The 25104-nt window shown below is 28.2% G+C and overlaps 1 protein-coding gene across 5 annotated transcripts; it reads left to right on the forward strand.

Moving 5' to 3' along the window:
* Window positions 1–1029: 1029 nt before the first annotated feature.
* Nop17l (Nop17 like) lies at window positions 1030–24029 on the forward strand. 5 transcript variants are annotated; one of them, XM_065512576.1, is made up of 6 exons: window positions 1030–1216; window positions 14967–15808; window positions 15938–16673; window positions 16754–17993; window positions 18696–18813; window positions 22701–24029. In XM_065512576.1, exons 2-6 carry the CDS (start codon window positions 15206–15208, stop codon window positions 22914–22916), a joined length of 2913 nt encoding a protein of 970 aa, XP_065368648.1. In that variant the 5' UTR covers window positions 1030–1216; window positions 14967–15205; the 3' UTR covers window positions 22917–24029. The 5 variants fall into 5 exon arrangements, with proteins under 5 accessions (XP_065368648.1, XP_065368650.1, XP_065368649.1 ...); XM_065512578.1 differs by lacking the exon at window positions 1030–1216 and adding an exon at window positions 1225–1308; XM_065512577.1 differs by lacking the exon at window positions 1030–1216 and adding an exon at window positions 2011–2176.
* Window positions 24030–25104: the final 1075 nt, after the last annotated feature.

A 25104-nucleotide genomic window follows, 5' to 3' on the forward strand; every position in this document is an offset into this window, starting at 1 on the left:
ACAAAAGAAATTTAATACTGGAAGCCAAAAAGTGTTTGTGGCGAGAGATTTACTCGGCAAATTTCACTCCACTTCTTCCGACTTAGTTCATCTTTAGGTACGCGGAACAAAGTTCCACTTCCCTTTGGATATTTAAATTTACAATAAGTTCACACACGCATATTTTAAAATTGATTTTATTATTATTAATATCACTTTTTAAACTTTATGCTTTTTCTCACTTTTTAAATTTTTTGGCGCGCACTAGAAAGTAAACAACAAGCCAACAATTTTGACAGTTTGGGCAAAACAGCTGATGATCAGCTGGGCTAATGAGGTCACCTTATATGAATTCGCCTTGAAAACAAACTTCATGTAAAAGACTACACTGTTGCCAGATTTGACGATTTTTCTAAATGGATTTTTAAGAAATTGTGGGATGAATGCCCAATGCTATGTAAATTTTAAATAAATTATCCATATTATATAAAAACAATTAAGTGTGCTATATTCAGCTGTACCGAATTTTAAATACCCTTCACTAAAGAAAAAACAAATTTGATGGAAAAAAATTGTGAAAAATGGAGGTATCGCTACTTTTTTGGTAAGAAAAATTTTGGCCGAAAAATAAAAATTTTGAAAAAAATTGTAATATAAATTTTTATAAAAAAAATTGAAATTATCTCAACTATATGTGGATTTTAGACAAACGGACATGGCTATATAGACTCTATAACGATCCAGAATATAGTGCACACATATTATTGTCAAGACAAATTTGCCTGAGCTGAAGCGTTAACAATTTTGTCATTACCAATTGTCTAAATATTTACCATGGCAATTAATAATACTAATAAATGGATACAAGACTTGATAATTTTGTATCTTGAAAACATATTTTGGATTTATTAATTGTTCAAAAATTGTGTTGATGATTTTGAAATTTTTTTTCTCAAAATTTTAATTTTGTTTATTGATTTCATATGGCATCACTGCACTACAGTGAAAAACACAACAGAAAAAGTTCAACAAAACAGTTGATAAAATCAATTCGCAGCGAACGGTTGTACAACAAATACAAAGTTAAAAAAAGCTTTAATAAAAAATCAAACGCAATAAATAGTTGTTATTTATTATTGAAACTGTCTAAACAAATTTGTGCTTAATAACAGAAAGATAAAAAAAGAAATTTTTTAGTAAATCTTAAATTGTTTTATGGAAAATAAGACTTAAAAGTGTGAGTAGACATTTAAAATCCACGAAGAACCAAGCAATACCTAATACATTTATTTTTTTGTGTATAAATAATATTTATAAAGAAAAAAGCCGGTTCGTACATATATACAATAAGAAATACATATTGTTTGTATATAAATATATATACAGTATATATTTATTATTTAAGTATATAGATATGTATTACATTCAATAAGAAAAAATTATATATGCACTTATTATACAGATATTTGTAAAGTGAAAAGCAAACAATTTGTTTGAAGATAAAACATTAAGTTGTTATAAATTAAAGCTTAATATGGACCTTATAATTGATTGTTACAACAACTATGCGTTAATTTATTATTTAAACTGAATATTTATTAAAAATATTCCATTCTCTGTTTGAGCGCCCTTTTATGGCCAGCCCTTTCATGAGAAAACCACGTGTTAATTTTTAATTTTCTAGAAATTTCATAAACATTTTTAAAACTACTAAAAAACTAACTACATATATGTATATTTTAATAGTTCTCCATGGTTTCATTATATTGTTATTGTAATGTTCGTTTTTGATATTTCTGGTTAGGCACGTATACCACCACGTTGTTTTTTTTCTTGGATTATTATTTATTTTTCTTTTCAATATTTCTCTACCTTCTCTTACGCACACACATAATCATCCGTACTCTCTGTCCCTTTCTCTATGTTTACACTTTTTCCCTATCAGCTGTTTGCCGGCTGGAGTAGATGCTCCCTCAATTGTATACAAAACCCAAAGAATAACAAATAACCCAAGAGTGTACGGTCGAATATAAGATAAAATAAAATATATTTTAAATTGTAGAACTGCGCAATTTTTTTTTTTAATTTAAAGTTGTAAATTCTCCCAAAAGTTGAGAAGTTTAAAAATAATTTATTGTACTACGTTGAAAATTATGATATAACAGATTCAAAATCGATGTTCAGTTTCCTGCCATAGGTACGTATAGTGGGCACAAAATGTGGAATAACATGTCTCATTTATCTGGTTTTAAATAAATACATAGTTATGTATATATTTCATATTTATGTACTTAAAAAAAAAGAAAATCTTTGTATACTATTTTCTTAAACCAGTCAAATATTGTTGACCATAAAGCGCTTTTTTAATATAATTTAGGCGGGCAAAATATTTAAAATTAACAAATATCGAATAAGTTCTTTTTGGCATCGAAATTAAAAAAAAAAATTGGGGTATTCAAACGGTCTGATAAATAAATAAAATTATTTGTTGTTGTTTTTTAAACAAGATTTAATGGAATATAAATATTGAGACAAAACGGCTGGCAGATGTAATTAAACACCGTTTGAAGTTAAAGGTTCGAAAGAATTCTTAATTGAATATTCAAAATCAAATATTTTCTCTTCAAGCATTCCCAAAGAATAACACTATTCCAGTAATGTATCTGCCGTGTGTGGCCAGCTTAAGTCTGTTGTCAAAAACCTAACTCTTGCAACAACAAAATACATGCTAGTCAATCTATTTCGTTGATGTATCAAACATATGATTTGTTGTATTTTTGTTTCACAAATCGGAGTGTCTCGTCTCTATGTATAATTTCTATGACAAAATAGCTTAATACAATTTATTGAATGATAAATACCATAGATTAATACACATAGATCGGAAACTCTACAAAAACCTAAGTGGTGAGAATGTATTAGTAAAAAATATGTGAATACAAAAACAACACTCGTACGTGTGATTATTTTGAGTAATTTTTTGTTTCAGTTTTTTTTCTTGTTTCCACTCTATGTTTCACAAAAAGAAGTCCGGAGCAGTCACATTAGGCGAACGTGGAGGCCAATCAACATCACCATTTCAAAATTTCACGTAACTTTCTCATCGTCACAGTAATCGATGATTGATTTTGATAAAATGTTTTAACGATTAAAACACGTTGGTTTATCGAATATTATTCCATTATAAATTTGCCACGTGTCTACTTCACGGCTACTAAAAACACCCTGTACTTCGGGCTCTTTCACTTCGGCCGTCATACAAATGTTCTGCCATCATTGCCACTTAAATTGTATTTGGATTCATCCGAAAATACAACACCATTACCTTTCAGTATCCACCAGTTTAAATGTTCTTTGCCACATTGTATAGTCGTAGGCTCACTGGGCGATAGCAACCAATACTAGATTTTTGATTATTTATAACATCCCGGGGAGTAATTTTGTGGAATTTATTAAGGTCTCTTGCTATTAAATTATCTTGTCTTACTCCCAAACGTTGAGTTTTTAAAAATTTGTTTATAATTTTTGAAAGTGCTGATCTAGTATCAAAAATGTGGCTTATATGAAGTACAACATTGTCTAAAATGAACAACATCCATCCAACGACACGACAATGTAAAATTTATTGGATTTTCACCAAAATTTTAACTATTTCAGGTTAGTTATTTGTGGGGTTTAATTCTTATAATTTTCCTTCACCTTCTCGAAGGTAAGACGAATATAGTCTGATATTTTCTGGGTGCTTAACAAATTTGAAGTACTGTTATCCATTTTATAATATGGGAGTGTATTAACAAACATATATCAACATTTTAGGGGCCCATAACTTTTTAAATTAAGGGAGAGTCTGCGAATATTTATTTAAAACCGCTTTATTTGTCAACACTTTATATAAAATCAATGTTGTTGGATTTTGCACCAACATACTACAGAAAAGAGTGTTTGTCATACTCCATCATCGCTGACAACTTGTTTTTCTGTTTGCTAGCTTTTTAATACCATCCAGCATAGCCTATTTGTGGCATGTAGCAAAACATGTACATATACAAGATACATACAGTTTGTAAGTAGATATTTTTATGCACATCCATCCATAATCTTTGCTCAAGTACCACAACGAGTCAAGCAACCAACCAACATGTTTCTTTAACTGCAAAATTTCTATGTGGAAACAAATAATAGTTTCCATCACATCGAAATGCATACTCAACATAAAAAGTTGGAAAAAATTTGTTGGTACGTTCGTCTGTATGAAAGCGTTTCTGTGTGTGTATGTGTGTAGGTGCCCCTGTTAATGTAGAAAATAGCAAATGCAGAAAAGTTTATTGACTTTTTGACCTCTAAAACCACTTTAAAGAATACAACAAAAAAAAATCATGCATACACTCGTTGTATAATGTAATGCTGTTGTTGTATGTTGCCTTGCGCTATTGCAATCAAGTTTTACAGTAAAATTTCATGAAAAACGAATCAAATAACGATTTAAGAAATTAAATATACATATACCTATGTTTTTAAACGATTTTTTTGTTTATTACATATTTAGAATATGTTAATTTATGTTTAACTACTTTAAAGATTTCCAGTTGTGTATATTTTTACTTGTTTTGCAATTGGCCAAAGATGTCAGCAGTTTGGCAAAATATCGAGAATTTTTATAACCACAATTTTAATGCCAATTGAGGATTAATAATATAAAAGTCCAAACATAAATTGTAATGAATCTGTTTGTAGGACTCTCTTATAATAGCAGACAATCGAAATGTGGAGCATTTTTTAATAACCAAATTTTTAGTGAAATATACATAAGGCGGAAACTCTCATGTCAAAGACCTAACTCAGTTGTCAAAAACCTAAGTGGTGAGAATGTATTAGTAAAAAAAAAAACAATGTATAAACAAAAACAACAGTCGTATGTGTAACATTTTTAATTTTTTTTTAATTTTTTGTTTGAGTTTTTTTTCTAGTTTTCCCTCTATGTATATTTTCTCTATGGACCTAACTCAGTTGTCAAAAACATATATTTTGTTAATTTATTAGTAAAAAAAACTATGTGAAAACAAAAACAACACTCGTATGTGTGATTAATTTTAGTAATTTTTTTGTTTGAGTATTTTCTAGTTTCAAAAAAGCTATTTTATCACATTTTTGTACGTATCTTCTCATATCTAATCTGCATTTCATAGAGAGCTTAACATTAATTAATTAAATTTAAGCCTAATTCACTAAAATCTTAATTCAGAATTAAAAAATATTAAGAATTCATTGCCTAAAACCATTTACAAATGACTAAAACTCACAAAGCAACTTTAGTTCGGTTGCCATCCATAATCGACCCATAATTATTTGGATTCATTAAGAGGATTTTATTCGAATAGAATTCATTCATTGTTAAATTAGTTCATAATGGAATTAAGTCCTAATAAAATTCATTAATGTGCTGTTTTTCTATAGCCAACGAGCGCTTTGAGTGGAAGTTTTACATGTATTTTGTTTTTGTTACAATAAGAAAACACATGTTAAATTTCCACTCAAAATACTCGTTCGCTATAGAAAAACAGCACATAAATTTTCGAACGATTAAATTGTTAATTTAAATCAAATCAAAATTAAAATATTTTTTCTTCATTCAATTTTGTTTTCCTTTTAATCATTTACAAAATGAATTGAAAACTAGTAATAGAGCTATGTATATTCGACTGTTCCAAATCTTATATATGTACCCTTCTCAAAAGTATACTTTAATTTGAATATTGAAAACAATTTCTTGGTGAAACAAAATTTTTATTAAAAAATAGTTGGTAAAATTTTTTTTTTTTTTAATTTTGAATATTGAATACAATTTTTGGGTGAAACAAAATTTTTATTAAAAAAATAGTTGGTAAAATTTTTTTTTGGTGAATCGAATTTTAGGCGAAAAATTTAAAAAAAATTTATTTTCTTGAAAAAAATATTTGTTCCTATTTTGGTCCGAATTCATTAAACTGATTGTCAAACTTTTTTATATGCAGCTCAACCATTTGGTAGAAAATACATATATACAATTTGTCTTCATTCTATTTGTAATGGATTTGAATTTTAGACAAATTTAATCAATACATTTTTTTAATGGATTTGAATTAAAGAAAAATTTTAAGATTCAGTAAGAAATTAATTCTTTAATGAATGAATTCTCAAAGGATTGAATTCAATTCGTTTGAAGAACTATGGAATTAAGACAACAAATTAATTCATGCTGAATGCATTAATGGAGTGGTAAAGAGCTAAAATTTAATTTGATTCTGAAAATTTAATTAAGAATTAATTCTTTCGAATTTTTGATATGAGCTCTTCTTGAAATTATTTTCCAAAATTTGTTATTCTTATTATTTTCAAATCTATTGTTTTCGATAAGGTTTTTTAAATTGCTAATAATAACTTCAAAACTCTTCCAATTCCATGCATGCACTTTAGTATTTATATTTTATGTACTTGTGTTGTTATTAAACAAATTCAAATTATTTGTCCTTTAATGGAATTTTTCCGTTGATATAATTGTTTTAATATTTTATCGATAAAATAATTGGTCATGTGTTTAATATAAAATATTTTCATTATACAATGTGTATCTATGTTTGTGTATATGAATAAAGTATATAACAAACACCTGTAATAGATAAGATTTAAAAGAAATAAAAAAAAAAAAAAAAAAAAAACAACCTCTACCCTAAATGTACTAATAATAAAATGTAAACCCTAGAGCTTTTTTTCTTACCTCCCTCCCCCTTTTGTTTTGTTTTAAATTTATCTTAGTTACTCCCAGTAGAATTTTTTTTAGTACATTTTATCGACTAAATTGTTTATAGCGACTACTATATAGTACATTTGTATAAGTGGATGGATGTAATTTGTAATAATACCCCTACTTTTGTAATCGTCCTACACACTCGTTGATAATAATACCCAACTAATCAGTTTGTTTGTTATTTTTTATATTTACATTTTTTATGTATGTATGTTATTTATTTTTTATTATTAATATTTTATAGTTTTTTATATATTTTTACTCTTATGTACTCTCATTTATGTATACCATTAATTTACAGCAATAATTTTACTCTCATCTAAATTTATATGAATACAGTTTAGTGAATATTTCTAGCATGATTGAATATATTGTTATAGGGATGACCTTTGGTTAGTTTTCAAACACTTGATCTCTAAAAATTAGAGGACGACAGCAGAAGTTCGAAAAAATGTTTAATTCAATTTTCAAAATCAAATTAATTTTTTTTCTCTTAAGCATTCAATTAAATAATTCTTTATTTATATTGTTATATTTTTACATTTTAATAAAAAGGGTGGTTTATTTCCTTTAAATAAACCCTATACTTTCGATTGCAAATAAAAGCAGTTTAGTAGTTTAAAAAATGTAACAACTATTTATTTATTCAAATTAACACAACAATTTGTGCTCGACTGCAACCGCTGCCACTATTTATACACATCTTCCTTCCAGTAGCTTCATGTAAGTTTTATTTACATAATGATCAACTCAAAGCATTTATTCAATGTTGTATGTTCCACAGCTATGTTAATAATGTCCACAGTTATGTTAACTGCTGGCCGGTAAACAACATTGTCCACAATTAGAAGTGTCCAGAAATAGAAATGTTGAGCAACATGATGTAACTGAAATATTTTTAAGAATCATACGGGAAATATTTTGTTCAAAAATGATTGAAATTTTTTTATGATTTGCAGCTACAAAATGAGAAAATATGCGCGAAATTTACTGCATTTTTTTAAGAGAATTACACATCTGCTCAAAATAATAGATACACCAAAATTTATTTTTTAAAAACGAAAAAAAATAATGGTATATTGTAAAATTATAAAAAAAATTCAGTCGATTTTTATTTATAGTTAAAAGGAGAGTAAAAAACAAAAACAAAATATTTCATAATTAATAATAAATATTATAAAGTAAATTAAATTTCTTAAATTTCGAAAAATTTGGTGCTCATAATAATAGATATATTTTTAAAAATTCTTATTAAACAAAAGCTAATAAATTTTATCTTAAAAAAATTAGTTTATTATTAAGTTAAGCTAGTATCCAGTATATCCACCTTTGTTTTGTAAAACTTTCTCCACTCTTCTGGGCATACTGGATATCAAGTTCTGACACTTCTCCAATGGAATCTCGTACCATATTTTTTGCGTTTTCTCCCATAAATCGTCTTTATTTTTGAAAACTTCCTTCGAAAGCCTTATCTTTAATTCACTCTACAAGTTTTCTATTGGGTTTTAATCAGGGGATTGGCTGGGCCAGCTTAAAACAGGTACGTTATTCTCCAAGAACCAGTTTTTAACTAATCTTGAACTATGTTTTGGGTCGTTGTCCTGCTGGAATGTCCATATTAATGGCATATTTTCCGATGCATATGGAAGCATTACGTTTTCCAATATGTCTCTATACCCACTAGCATTCATGGTATCTTCTATTCGGAATATCGGACCAACACCATTCCATGAAAAGCAACCCCAAACCATTATGTTTCCCCCGCCATGTTTTACCGTCTTTTTTGTAAATTTAACGTGGAATTCTTTTCCTTTTGGTCGGCGTACATTTCTTTGGCAGTCGTTTCCAAACAAATTTATTTTTGTTTCGTCGCTCCATAAAATATTTCTCCATTTTTGTTCGCCTTCACACCCGGACCATTGTAAGTGCTCTTCAGCAAATTCTAATCTTGTCTTGATATTTTTTTGGCGCATTAGTGGCACTTTTCTGGCAATTCTTCCCGGCAATTTAGCTTGTAAAAGACGACGACGAACTGTTTGTGGACTGATTTCGTTACATAGCTCCGCAGAAATAGCTTTCGATGATATGAAAGGGTCTTTTTTAACCATAAGGACGATCAGCCTATCTGTTTCTGGACTGGTTTTCTTTGGTCTACCGCGAGTTTCTCTTTTTTGTTTTTTAGATAAAGCATTTTGGACAAAATGTAAAGATCTTCCTATGCTCTTTGCTATTTCCCGTAATGATTTTCCTTGATTTCTCATCGTTTGAACAATTTTTTTCTCATCTTCGGTACAATGATGATTTCGTCCCATTTTCTTCAAAAGAGTCCTATTTTTTATAAAATTGTTTCCTGTTTCACGTAAATAGGAACAAAAAATTGCACAAAAAAAAATTGTATATAAACAAATTACAAATTACTGATGTGTATCTATTTTTATGAGCAAATAATTTTTTGTAATTCAAATAAATTCGTTTTTAAAAATCAACATGAAAGCAAATAGTTGCCAGATTTTTGACTGACATGACATTGCCAGATAGAAATTTTAATAATATGATGTATTCTTAACGCTTGCGAGGAAATTTTCAATGTTACCGCCATTTAAATTTTTTCCAATTAGGTGTATCTATTATTTTGAGCAGATGTGTATATGCTTTTATGTTAATGGATGTTTAATGATATTTTTTACGTTTCAGATTTTGTTAATTCATCTTGAAAGATTTGATTATACAAACTAGTGAATGGTACGAAAAGCTAATAATCGATTTTCGACTTTTCGATCAACCATTTGCATTACGATTTTTACAGTCGATTAATCGAACCCAATAATCGATTTTTTAATAATCGACCTGCATTTTTGGAAACTATAGCAAATGACTCATATACGCTATAACTACGGATTAAAATCATATTTTGGAAGAGTATTATAACTCATTTATGTTGAGGTGCTCATTTTATAAACTGTAACGGCAAACATTTGACAACAATTTTATGGAAAAAATTTCGTAGCACTTTTTATAAAAATTTCTTAAGGTTGAAAAAATTTCCCATTAAAAAATGAGGTCCTCCGTGAATATTTTCCGATGTCAGCTGAAGATTAATATATTGCAAATTTTAATGTCAATTCTAAAAATTCTATTTCGATTAATCGTTATCAAAAATCGATTTCAGCATAAAAATCGGAGTATATAATCGATCACGAAATAAACGTTTTTAGACCCTGAAAATCGACCATAATCGTAATCGATTTACCATTCACTAATACAAACATTTTTGAACTAAATCAGTCGGTAATTCAACTATTAAAAGTTTGGGAAAAAAGCCATGTTCGATTAATAATAGTTATTAAAAAATTCATTCCAATTATGAATTTCTATTTTTTGTGTATTCAAGCGTGTAGAATTAATTTTTTTGAAAATCAATTCTTTATAGAATTAATTCCTTATTGAATCATTCAAGTTTTCTTTAACTGAAATCCATTACAAAATAGCTTAATACAATTTAATGATTAATTAAATTTTTTCCATTCAAACTTATTACAATAAAGCTTAAGACAACCCTTCAAATGTTGAATGAATTTTATTATGAATTAATTCAACAATGATTGGATTCTATTGAAGTAAAATCCTTTGAATGATGAATTTCTTATATTGGGAGTGGTTAAATGGAATTAATAGCTGAATTAAGATTTTAGTGAGTTAAGCTTAAATTGAATTAATAAATTCGAAGCTCTGGTCGAAAAATATTGGGCTGTGCCGAATCTTATATACCCTTCACAAAAGTAGAATTTATGATAATGACGAAAAACTATTTTTTGGTGAAAAGAATTGTTTTGTAAAAAAATTTCGATTAAAAAAAATTCAGGTTAAATTATAATTTTTCCGATTATGACCCATTGTCGGTCCGAATTTCTATGGATTATATACGTTGTTGAAAAAGTATTTGAAAAATCTACCATTATATATTTTTCCGAATTTAAATAGGAATCGAACCGGGACTAGAGCATTTATATTGATGTTTCAATTTATGTAAGTTATTTGAGGATTTCGGAAAGTTAATTTCAACAGACAGACATAAAAGAAAACAAAAAGTTGGCCAGTTGGAATTCCTTATTAGTTTAGATTATAAAAAAAATCAGTTTTTAGCGCTGCTACAAATTTCAACCGCTGTGTGTAGGGGCAAGGAGGGCGGTAAAACGACTACCACAGTATATGAATATAAAAGTCAAAACAAAATGAGGACAAATGTTGATGATTCTCTCTCTATTAAGTATTGTTGTGTTTTTTTTTTTTGTTTGTTATTTTCTTTTTTTTTATTATTATTATTGTTTTGTTTTGCTTCGTAATACTTTCTTAATTTGTACTCGGTTCTATTGCTGCTATGTAAAACTTGTCGTTTGCCGTTCATTTTGTGGTCTGTGGCGGATTCTTGCCGGTAAATTTGTGCTGAGATCTAAATATTCAAAACGTATTCATTATAGATACATTGGTCAAACAATAAACAACAAAACTAGAGTAAAAAACAACTAAAACTAAACTAAAAAAAAAACTTTGAAAACAACGTGTATTTTCATAAAAAATTGCGTAAGTTGTTTTTTTTTATATTTGTTATAAAGAATGCCATAAAATTTAAATATTTTTTAGTTTTGTATGTATGTATAAATTATTACGCATTTAAACAATAAACAAATAGTTATTAAAAATACATGAATTTTAAATATCAGCTACATAAATAATTGAGAATTTGAAATATTACCTTAAAATCATGTGTTATTTATTTCGTTTACGTACCTACATACATATTTAATTAAACGCAAATAAATAAATAAATTTGCCTTTCAATTGCGTTTTTAGAATAGAAAATTTGTTGATAACAAAATAATAAAAAATAAAAAAATGTAGCATCAAATGGTCTACATAAGTGTGTGTACCAAATACCAAATGTTTATAAAATATGTAGGTTTAGAAAATTAGAAAATTGTTCTACTTAAGTTACGATTTCTTTAAAATTTTAATAACATGTAACTTTAGCTTGAAATTATTAAAATCAATTCAATATTATTTGCTATTACATATTAATTTCATTAGTTTTTAATACGCTGTTTTTTTTGTAGTAACAATTAGCAGGTAAACTAAATTTTATTAAAACTTTTTTTTAAGCCAAAAACATTTGCTGAAAATTTGTAAAAATAATTAGCACTCGTACTCGTGTGAATTAATGTACTCAAATTTTGTATTTGTTTCGATTAGAAAAATCAGTTTATTATTACCCAATTTTGTTTACTTTTTTTGTTTTGGTTTCTTATCAATACTTATTATTTCAATGACATATAAGCCGCCGGCTATTTGATAAGAAATTAGTGGAACCCCTTGTGCAGAGTATATTGAAAAAGACAAGAGTAATGAAGTGCCATTAAAAACATGTTTTATTTTTCTAATCTACAGTATAATAGAATATTGTACCGTATTCGCTTAATACGAACTTTATTAACACTACCATAGATTACAAATAACTTCTCCACATATTCAAATTATCCAAAGTACCACTTGCAGTGAGTGACAATAAATAAATCAAACATCATAAAAGATACTCAGCCCTATCGGCAATAACATGTGAAATTTTGTTCCCATGAAATATCCATTTCCCTCGAAGGGAAAATTGCTATCGGGAATATCACTATTGACTTTACATTCACAATAGTTGATTTTGTTCGTAGCAGCTGTTTATTGTTTACAAAATTCCATCTAAAAATTTCACAACAAGGGGAATTTTTTCACGTGAACAAAGTTGATGAACGAAAAAAGGAAAAGGGAAAATATTTCATGTGAAATATTGATTCGCGATAGGGGTGACTATGAATATATTCGAATCCGATCCATTTTAAACGATGTTATGCCCTTAGTTTGAAGATTAGCACGACAATTTGCTTGCAACTCAATAAGATCTCAATCTCATAAGAAACGGTGGTAAAAGAAAAAACTAGTTGAGATATAGGTTTTCAGGACACATTATGAATTACGTTATGTTTTGTCATAATACTTTAAAAAACTATTTGGAAAATCTGGCCTTTAGTTATTTCAATATCTTAACAAAAGAAAAGTACTAATATTTGTATATTTATTTTTTTGATCATTTTTCTATTTGCATCGGTAACAATTTGTTATATTTTACCTCAGGTGGAAATGAAAGGATGAGAAGTGGATTTTTTTTGAAGGAAATAAATCCATTATCTATAAGATAATAGATAAAATCCGGTCTGTTTCGCTACCAGTATCGTAATGAAATAAAAAGTTTACAGTAAAAAAAAAAATATATGTAAAATGAGAGAGCTATTCGAACAAAGTATGAAATAACTGTTTACTTTGTATGGGAGGTGACTCAACCCCTGTACCGATCCGTCTCACTTTTGGTTAAACTTCATGCACTGATAAGAAATTGATTTGTATTAAGTTTGAAGACTGTCACATTTATAGTTCTGCAGGTATTCGAAAATAACCAAAATGTATGGTGCCACGCCCATTTTTCCAATTCCGCCCATTTTCAGCCAAAAAGCGGACAATGGTACCGAAGTAAATTTGTTTTGCGGCTTTCACAATAATAGATCACCAGATATTCCATAATTAATATTTAATTTTTATGGGAAGAGCCACGCCCACTTTAAAAATAAAAAGTATCCTATTGTTCCAGATATGAAGGAATATACGGTACAAATTTCAAGCGGATCGGAATATAGACGAGAGTTTGTAGATTATTTTAAAATAATAACTAATAGGTAATTGCGTAATTCGATTGCATTCGCCAGTGCCGAATCTTATATACCCTTCACCAAATTATACTTCAAAATACAAATTTTAAATATTTTTAGGTAAACAAAATTTAAAAAAAAAAATTTTTCAAAATTGTTTTTGAAAATTTAAAAAAAAAATCCAAATTTTTTTAAAAAAAAAAAAAATAAAAATCCAAAATAGTTTTTTTTTAATTTTTCAAAAAAAAAAATTTGTAAAACTTATTAGTGAAAAAAAATTATGACAAAAAATTTAGTTTGGTAAAAAAAATTCCGGTTAAAAAATATTTTTCCCGATTTTGACCCATTGTAGGTCCAAATTACTATAGCCTTATATACATTTTTGCAATGGACTTTGAAATATCTATCATTAGATATCCATATTGCCTATATTAATGACTTAGTAATCCAGATATACAGATCCAGATATACATATGTATATAAAAAAAATAGGCAAAAAATCGAAAATCGATTTTAAATAGCAACAGAACCGGAAGATTCCCGATATATTGATGTATCAATCATGTTTGTCGACATGGCTATATCGACTTCGCTATCTATAACGATCCAGAATTTATATACTTTATGGGGTCGCAAATGAAAAATGTAGAAATTACAAACGGAATGACAAACTTATAGATACCCTTGCCACTCATGGTGAAGGGTATAAAATTTGCGAACATCGGTATATTAAATCACATTTTTGCCACATACGTTAAATGGGCCAGAAAGTTTGTGTACAAATTAAACCTAAATTTCCATAGTAAATAATTGATAATTACTGTTGAAAAATGATTTTTGTTGATAAGGTTCGGTATGACCTTCAATAGTTTTTGTTATATTTGAATGCTTAACAGTAAGAAAAAATGGAGGGAAGTCCAAAGTGATTGAAATATTGTTACCGTTAAAATAACTTTACTTTTTAACTGTTTCAAATAAGTCTTCTTTAAAAGTAACAACAAATTGTAATAAAACAGCTGCGTAATAAAATACGATTAGTATTAAAATTTTTCTTAATTTTTCCATTTCATCTTTCTTAAAAAGTGTGTGCCAAAGATCTTTGAAATACAAACATTCTATTTCATCATTTAATTTATTAATATTTCACCCAAAGAATAACATTTCACCAAACAATGACGTAGAAATTTACTATTGGTTAATTTTTTTTTTTTTTTGTTTAAATGTTTATTTTCATTATCAAAAACACTTCAATGACAAATTAGCCGGCTAATCACAATAATACGTACATACATAATTATGTAGAACAATATGATAAGCGAGCAGGTGGAATACCTTTTTAAATAGTTTAAGATAAAATAACAAACACAAATATTTGTTTAAATTTAATTAATTTAAGCAAAAAAATGTAAACGGAAGATTATTAATCATATTTACATATTTTTTTTTTTAAATTTTTACAGATAACAATAGTTGAACTAATTGAGCAATTAAAACAAGACATTATCTAAAATTGTGTGGCGTGCCTGTAGAAATTTCAAATTCTATTTGACAAAACATTTTTCCATAAAAATCAAAAACTACAAACACAACTATCCTGTCAGGACTATTGTGGATAATTGAAGACAGCGCAATTTTAAAATAAAAACATTTATCATCATTTGTTTAAAACAATTATCAAACTGCATACGCAAATTGCGTCATGTCCGCAACTTCGACTAGTACTACACCACATCATCATACCGCAAATCCTAAACTACAACAACAGAGACAATCAGCATCATCCTACAATCAGCAGCAACAGCAACAACATCCCGACATAACAAAAGAAGAATTCGAACGGATATCGGAGGCTCTTAAAAAGGAAGAATTTCGTAAATTATTCCTTGATTATATAGAAGAGATCCAAGATCCGGAGAATCGTAAACGCTATGAAGAGGAAATCAAACAAATTGAAGCTGAACGTGGTGTTGATGTAGTTTTCATACATCCACAACCGGGTTTCGTCATTAAAACATCTCAGGATGGCAACCAGAAATGTTTCATCAACTGTGCCAAGAGTGAACATGTAGCAAAGCCTACAAATGAAATATGTTCGGATCCTAAGACGGGCTCACGTGGCCTGAGTTGGTCCATACCAATGGCTCAGGCACCGCCGCGTGATGATCTGGATAATAATAAGAAACGTTGTCGGGTATACGATGTTGTCTTCCATCCGGATGCCTTGTATTTGGCCGAACGTAATACATCATTTCATAAGTGCCTTGTAGATACAGCGCTGGATGCTGTTGAGAGAGAATATAAGGTGGGTAAAAATATTCTATATTGTTCTTAAAATTAATCAGACATCAATAATTTATTTGTAGGACTTTAATAATGTTTTAATATATTCAAATTTCTAAAATTACATTTCTTAATTGTCCACCCTTTATAGGTCAACTTAGATCGCGTTAACATCAAATTTCCCAAACTAGAATTCAAGGGTATTGCTCGACCAACTGTGATACGTAAATTGGCTAAAGATCCACCAGCCGAATGCGAAGAACCGCATCCCCTTGAAAATATTTATCCAGCTAAACCGTCGGACAATGCTGGCATACCCAAAGTGCTGCCGATGAAAACGATCGACTGTAGTACATCAACAAATAAATCATCTGATTATAGCACCCCAAAGTACACATTAAAACATCGCCATGATGTTGATCTCACTGAATACACACATGAATTAGATGCTAAATTACATGTCTCCACACCGCGTGAACTTGTTGTAGACATTGAATTGCCCCTATTAAATTCAAGCAACGAATGCCAATTGGATGTTACTGAGAAGGCAGTGTTCTTGTTAAGTGAACGTGCCGGCGCTAAATATCGCTTGAATATAGATTTACCGTTTAAGGTGAACGATAAGGAGGGTTCGGCTAAATTTGATGTAGACACGAGACGTTTGGTTATAACGCTGCCCGTGATACGAGCGAGTGTAGAAAAGCAAAGGCAAATGCATGAGAGCCTGCTACACTTGAGTCGTGAAGATAGTGGTGTCGAGAGTGATATGCGCGATGAATTGTTATCGAGTAATAGTGAATCGCCCGTAGAGGAAATCAGTTCAACAAATATGGAACATACATTGAACAAGGCTAGTGAAGAAATTTCCCTGAAACAAGAAGAAGAGGGTAAGTGTTAAAATATTCCATTGTAAAATTAAATCTTTAGGCAATGTCTAACTAGAATATTTTCATTTGAAATAATTTAGCAGCGGCAGAACAACATTTTCTACAATCAAATATTGATTACCAATTACCTGCCAAATTCGATTGTAATGTTTTGGACAATACCATGTCCTGGGTATTGCATGTACGCAACGTGCAGGAGGATTCACTGCAAATAAAACGTAGTGATAATATGCTACATTTGAAATTCATATCCCTCGGCAGTGGTTATTATCCCACACATTATTCATTTTATATACAGCTGTCCCCCGAGGATAAAGAGGCTAAAATCTTAGATGCCGATGCGGAAGCATGGGAAAATAATGTCGTTTTAAATCTACACTTGAATACAAATGTCGAGCGTTTGTCTAGCTATCTAGCTGGTTTAGATAGTGATCAATTACAGGAGTATGTAATACAGGAAAAGTTTAAGGTGGCTCATAAGTCCAGACAAAGGCAAAAGGAACAGTCTTTGGACATTTCAATAGAACGTTCGGAATGTGAAAAAACCGTGGAAATTGAAATAAAATCACGACCTGTCGAAATGTCTACTTGTAATGCCAATACTACAGAGGATGAAGAGGAATGTAATGTTGTGGGCCAGGGTGGTGAAGCTTCCTCAAATCAGCAGAATCAAAAGAAAGTTAATAAAAAACAAAAACGTAAAAATAAAAAACGTCGTTCCCTGTCCGAGTCCGCTTGTGACGATATAAAAGCATATCAACAGCAGCAACAACAACAACAGCAACAACAGCTGCAACAAAATTTAATAACCACTCCAGTGTCCGAAGCTAACGAAACCGAACACGATGAAAATGCTGATGATGCCGATGACGATGAAGAGGATTCTTCACCCGAACGCACCGAGAAATCTAACAAATCTCTACATGCCACTTCACTGTCTATGAATGTACCCTTAGCTAATAGCTGTAATAATAATAATTCCAACAACTCGATTATTGCTCAGCAACGCAAACAGCGAAGCTTCTCGGAATCTCGTGACAGCGCTATAAGCTTTAGCGCCGGTAGTTCATCGTACAAAGGTATTCTCAAGCATTACAGTCGTTACGAGCCGAGACCTTCAATATCTGATTCCTGCGATTCCATTGATGAATACTCATCATCAGCCTACTCGACTTCAGTCGATGGCATGACCAGTGCTTTCAATTCATTGCGTTTTTCACAATCGTTTAGTGATATACCGGAGGAGAATGTCGTTGGTCTGTCAGAAAGTTGCAAGAAGACGGTACGTTTCAGTGAGGTCATCAAGAAGCAGGTGTTTAGGTAAGTGATTGTAGATTTTTACTATAACAAAATGTTTTTATTGCAAAACAAACAAAAAAATTATTTTTTCATAAAAAAATTTAGCTGGAAAATGTTTTTTGTGTGAAGAATTTTTTGGGTGAAAAAAGTACATACTTTAGTGACATTTTTGTTATAACCTTCACCATATCCTTCTGTCTGTTGAAATCAAAAAGTCCCACAATGACTTACAAACATGATTGATACATCAATATGTCGGGTATTGACCTGTTTCGGTTGCTATTAAAAATCTAGAAAATGGCACAAAAAAATAGAACCATTTTTTTAAAAGTAAAATTTTTAATAAAGTACATTTTATAAGAAACAACCAATTTGAAGAATGTACAATTTTTAAAAATATATCATTTTAAGAAAGTACTATTTTAGAAAAAGTATCTTTTTGAAAAAAGTACCAATTTCAGAAAAGTACCATTTTAAAAAGTATAAGACGAAACCAATTTGTTGAAAGTAAAATTTTTAAGAAATTATGTACCATTTTTAAGAAAGTATCATTTCAAGAAAGTACAATTCCGTTTTTAATTTTTAGAAATTTACTTTAAAAAATACTCAAAATTGTATGTGTTTTTGGCATATTTAAAATTAATTTTTTGATTTGTTTTAAAATAAATCACTTAATTTTAAATTGATTTAAACAACGAACAAATTATGTTTAAATCTTTACAGATTAGACTCCAGCATCTTGGGACAACGTAAAAAGAATCAAAAACGTCGTGATCGCAAACAACGAGCTCTGCAGCGACGTCTCAGCGAAGGAGATTCGGCTGATTATGAAGACAATAAGGTAAATTGCCATTTTAATATGTATAATAAATTGTTATTTGAATAAATTAAAGGCCAGCTGAAAGAAAAATTTAATTTAAAATGTGTTAAACAGAAATTTGACTTATGTTCATTTGTTTTCATCTAAATTAACCAGTTGTTTTAAATTACCAAGAAAATTGTAAATGTATCGTACAATTGTATGAAAATAATGGGATCCATCACTAACGATACACAAACTTACGTAGTGACGCAGTATCAAATGACAGATTTAACTTTTTTTTTGCGTAAATTTTTTTTATTGCTACTTTTTGTTATTGTTTATGATTGAAAATTGTGTATGTTTATTTATTTTTTTCTTAAACAAAAATATGCAAATAAACAAAACAAGGAAATTATGGCACTATGCCAACATACTATGCTCTGCTAAACTAAACAGCCGGCCAGCTTAACAACCAACTGCCAATGGCAATTGAGGATGGTATTATTATTTTTTATTTTGTAATTATAATATACATATTGGCTTTGTTTTCAAATGTACTCTACATAGTATCTTTTTTTGTTTATTATTTATATTTCTTTTTGGTTAATTTGTTTGTTATTCATGATATATTTTTTTTGTTATTTTCATTCGTTATTATTTAATCGATTACAGCATTTAATTGCTGTAGGTTAGGTACACGATTATTTTATGTAAATGCTATAAATAGTTCTTGCTGTATTCTTTTTTGAATTCGAACACAATTTTATAGCTAAGAAAGGTGGTTTTAAATAATATGTATGTAACAGAAATAATCAACTAAGTCTAAAAGAAAGCAATGTACTCAGTACAACCCAGAAACTATAAGGAACAAATATATATACAGGCCTGTCACAGAATTCCATTCCGATCGAAAGTGGAATTAATTCCGTTGTTTGCTTCTTCAGAAATACTAAAACGAAAATTTCTTTCGGAAAGAAACCACTTTCAAGTTTCAAAGTGGAATTGATATTTCTTTGTAATTATTTGTTTTTCTAAAATTTTTAATCAGTTTCTGTAGCAAAAACTTCACTTTTGCTTTAATATAAAAAACACTGTTAAAAATAAAATCAGAAATACAGAATTAATTATTATTTTTGGAATTAATAAATTGTACGGAATCTGAAGAACATAAAACGAAATCAATCGGAATTGTAACTACGGAATTAAAACCATTCCGAACAAAATATGTGACAGGCCTGATAGTTACTGATTGTCTATTAATTTGGAATTCTGGATTTCAATTTGTTTTTTCTCACTTTCAATTAGAAAAGTAGTAGTGAGCTACTAGTTCTCTTCAAAAATATTATTCTTCTAATGAACAGCTTCTAATTAATTAATTCAATTTTAGCTTAATTCACTAAATTTTTAAATCTATATTTTTAATGCTATTCCGAAAATCGAATTTTTCAGCTTCATTCAAAGGCTTTTACTTAAATAGAATTCATTCATCGCTAAATTAATTGATAATAGAATTAATAAATAACATAAAGTGTTTGTTAATTCAAATCTAATACAAATTGTATTAAAATAATTTTTCTTCGTTCAATTTGTTTCTGGAAATAAATTGGAAAAAATTGGTTTAAAAGATTGAATTCTTAAATGAATGGATTCAATACATTTGGAGAGTTAAGTAATTAAGACAACGAATTATTTCAAGCTGAATGTTTTAATGGAATGGTTAAGAGAATATATTAAATTTGATTTTGAAAATTGAATTAAGAATTAATTCCTTCGTACTTTTAATCTGAAGTACTTTTATTCATAGAGATTTCTGAGAACTAGTTAGTAAAAACTTCTTGGAACCTGTTTTTTCATAAAGTGTAATTTTATAATAAAGTACAATTTTTAATTCGTACCATATTCAATAAAGTATTATTTTGATAAGGTTCAAATATTAAAGTCCCAGTTTTAAAAAAGTACTATTTTTATACCCTTCACCTTTGTGAGAAGTGATATATAAGTTTGTCATTCCGTTTGTAATTTCCACAATATAATTTTCCGACCCTATAAAGTCTATATATGTCCGTCTGTCTGTTGAAATTCACTTTCCGAAGCCCCAAACTAACGTACATACACGATTCATACATCAATATCTCCGGAATTCTTCCGGCTTGGTTGCTATTTAAAATCGGTCTACAAATGGCTCAGATATAAGGAAAAACCCAGGACAACCTCGATTTTTGACCTACATATATCTGGATTACTAAGAGCTAGTTTCTTACTTGTCAGTTAAACTCAGCTTAACACGCTGTTATATTAATCCTGAAACATATTTTGCCGGAATTTAACCAATGATTGTGTTTCTCACTAGTGGATTAATTTTGTTAGCATTGCCATACTTTTCAGTCAAATCACATGTTTATTCTTCAAATTTTTTCATATAAATATGGCAATACTATACATTTTATAAGAAAAAGCAACCGCGTTACATAACTTTTTTTGTAAATTTTAACTTTCTAAAAGAAAAAGCGACATAAAAGTATATAAAATGTATATTAAAAATTATATTGATGTTAATAAAGCAAATAAAAACAAAGAGCTGCTGTGCTGAATTGTTTATTTTATTTATTATTATTTTATACTCACCAATTATGATCAGTTAAACCTAGATTATATAGCATATAAACAATAAGTGAGAAACACAATTTTTAGTTTAATTTAGGTTTAAGCGAAGAATGTAGATTATCTCTATCCCAGAAACTAGCTCTAAGTCATTAATATAGACAATATGGATATCTAATGATAGATATTTCAAAGACCTTTGCAACAACGTATATAAAACCATAGTAAGTTGGACCTACAATGAGTCAAAATCGGAAAAAATATTTTTTAATCCGAATTATTTTTTCACCAAAAGTTTTTTTTTCGCTAAATATTAAGGCCCTAATTTTGTAAATCACGTCACAAAGTGATATTTATATGGAAAGCAAAAACAAAATTTAAAAAATTTGAAAAATTGGTTTTTGTTTTATATACAAATTCATAACAGAACAAACGCACCAAAATTCAAGCGTTGGTTTGCATTTCATAATTTGAAAAATTTGTATATAAAACAAAAACAAATTTTTTAAATTTTGTTTGTGCTTTCCATATAAATATCACTTTGGTGGCGTGATTTTACAAAATTTAAAAACAAAAAAAAATTTTAAATTTAAAAGAAATTTTTTTATTAAAATTAAAAAAAAAACAATTCGAAAAACTTTTTTTACAAAAAATTATAAAAAAAAATTTTGTTTACCTAAAAATATTTAAAATTTTTATTTTGAAGTATAATTTGGTGAAGGGTATATAAGATTCGGCACAGTCGACTATAGCTCTCTTACTTGTTTAATATAGTACAGTTTTTAATAAAGTACCATTTTTTAAAATGTACCAGTTTTATTTTTAAAAAGTACCATTTTTGATAAAATTACCATTTTCAATTTTTAAAAAAGTACAATTTTTTAAAAAAGTACAGTTTTTAATAAAGTACCATTTTTATCTTCACCATGACTGGCAAAAAACAATTTTTATAAATTTAAAAAAAAAGAAAAACACAATTTTGAAAAAAAATTAAATTTTGTTTATCTAAAAATATTTAAAATTTTTATTTTAAAGTATAATTTGGTGCATATTATATAAGATAGCTAGCTCTCTTACTTGTTTAAAATAGTACCATTATATAAAATAAGTACAATTTTTGATTAACTAACATTTTTAATAAAGTACTATTTTTATAAATTTTCATTTTTAAAAAGTACAATTTTTGAAAATACCATTTTTAATAAAGTATCAATTTTAATAAAATTTTTCCAAAGGTATATTTTTTTTCAAGATTTTCCCTTTATTTTTTAAAATCCTAACATTTCAAAGTTTATAAAACGTCTATTTTCTTTTATTCTTTTTAGCCCATGGCACCACTACCAACCACTTCACCAAGTGCTCAATATCTCAAATCGAAAAATAACCAACAAAATGTGGCCAACAATTGCAAAAATGTCAACTCCAATAAACATAAAACAACTGATAAAAAATCGAATAAATTACGTGCCAGATTGGAATCAGAATCTTCATCAGATGTGGATAATCATAAAAATTCAATGATGTTTGAAATGGACATGTAACCACCACAACAACTACAACATTCTCATATAAATATAATAATAAAAGAAACAAAAATTAAATGAAATCAAAACAGATTTAAAAATCTTCAATCATACATACCCACCACACCATTAAAATCATCACAACAATTACCACAAACAAACAAAAAACGCATATTTTTTCATAAACCATATAGAAACATAATAAACAACATTTAATTGTTTTAGATGATAAAATATGTATTAATTAAATGTAATTTTTAATTGTTATAGTAGTAGGGTAATATGTAGTTTTCTAGTAACATTCGAAATTTCGAATAATTAAATATTGCCTTAAAAAAACATACATACATTTTAAAACTCATGAAAATGAATATTATAAATTCAATACAAGCATGCTTATTATTATTATTATCATCATCATTATTATATTATTATTACTATCCATATAAATTGGCCTTAAGTTGAACAAATTTTATAAAGATTTTTTTAACCCAAAATTATATTATAATATTATTAATTTCTCGTTATGAAATACATATTTGTGAATTTACAATAAATTCTAAAAATTAAAATACACAAAAAGACTTATATATTTTAAATTGTTATGTTACTGCTTTGGAAAAATTATAAATTTAAATTTTGTTAACTTTTTATTTCTTTTGTTTTAATTATAAATATTTTTATTTTAAATTGTATGTAAAAAAAAACACTTTGTATTGCATTAATAATTGAAGAATTTGAAATCAATCTTGCATGCTGTGTAATATTAAGTTACTGCCTCTCCTTTTATAATTATATATATAAAAATATGTTTATGTAATATGTATTTAGAATTTAGTTTGCCACCACAAATATATGTATTTGGCTTTACATTGAGCTAAACATTTATATTATAAAACTATTTTCATTCATTTATTATTTACTATATTTCCTTATGTTTTATTTTTATATAACACATTCATGTCATAAAAAATTAACACATTTTGGAATTATTTCCTTATATAATTGTGCATGTTATTATACAGCAAGAGAACTTTTTTTTCTTATTAATAAGTTACTACACATACATTGTATATGATTTTCTTTTATTATTGTCAAATAAATACAAAAAAAAATTATAAAAAAATTAAAGATATGTATTTGTTTTGCATTATGCACTTTGTCCAATGTTTTTTATCCCTTCCAAAAAATAAGATTTGTCGAGTTCATCAAAATAGGTATTTTTTTGTGAGATGATTTCATCTTTGGAGTCAAATCTCTTTCCACCCAAACAATTCTTCACGATTGGAAACAAGAAATAGTCACTCGGCGCTAAATCCGGAGAATAGAGCGGAAGAGGGAGCATTTTGTAGCCTAATTTATGAATTTTTGCCATGAAACTGCGCATGTGTGTATCCGAAGTTATCATTCAAAATTGAAACCACTGAGCCATGTGAGATGCCTATGGCTTCCACAATCTCTCGCACTTTCAATCTCCGATTGGCCAACATCATATCTTTTTTTCAATTGTTTCGGGTGTAGAGACCTCGACTGGGCGTCTAGATTGTTCGACATCTTCCGTGCTTTTACGGACACAACGAAATTCAGTAAACCACTTTTTATACCATTCACCTTCGTGAGAAGGGTATATATAAGTTTGACATTCCGTTTGTAATTTCCACAATACTATTTTCCGACCCTATAAATATGTATATATTCTGGATCCTTATAGATAGCGGAGTCGATTAAGCCATGCCCATCTGTCTGTTGAAATCTGATGAAACTTTCCGAAGTCCCTAAATTACTTACATACACGATTCATACATCATATCTCCGGAATTCTTCCGGCTCGGTTGCTATTTAAAATCGAGAAAACCAGGACAAACTCGATTTTTTATCAAAAAGGGAAAATGATTTTTTAACCCGATTTTTTTTTCACCAAAAGTTTTTTTTCGCTAAATATGAAAAAACAAAAAAATTTTTTCAAAATTTAAAAAAAAAATTTAAAAATTAAAAAAAAAATTAAATTTAAAAAAACAGTTTGAAAATTTTTTTTTCCAAAAAATTAAAAAAAAACTGGAAAAAAAAATAATTTTGTTTACCTAAACATATTTAAAATTTTTATTTTGAAGTATAATTTGGTGAAGGGTATATAATGGGTCGATTATGGATGGCAACCGAACTTCAGTTGCGTTGTCAGTTGCCTAAATGGTATTACATATGGCAT

The sequence above is a fragment of the Calliphora vicina genome, chromosome 5 (assembly GCF_958450345.1).
Source record: "Calliphora vicina chromosome 5, idCalVici1.1, whole genome shotgun sequence".
Lineage (NCBI taxonomy): Eukaryota > Metazoa > Arthropoda > Insecta > Diptera > Calliphoridae > Calliphora > Calliphora vicina.

Coding starts and splice junctions, on each gene's coding strand:
- Nop17l (XM_065512576.1), top strand. CDS start 15,206: ATGTCCGCAACTTCGACTAGTACTACACCACATCATCATACCGCAAAT. Junction 16,674..16,753: donor CCTGAAACAAGAAGAAGAGG/GTAAGTGTTAAA, acceptor GAAATAATTTAG/CAGCGGCAGAACAACATTTT. Junction 17,994..18,695: donor ATCAAGAAGCAGGTGTTTAG/GTAAGTGATTGT, acceptor AAATCTTTACAG/ATTAGACTCCAGCATCTTGG.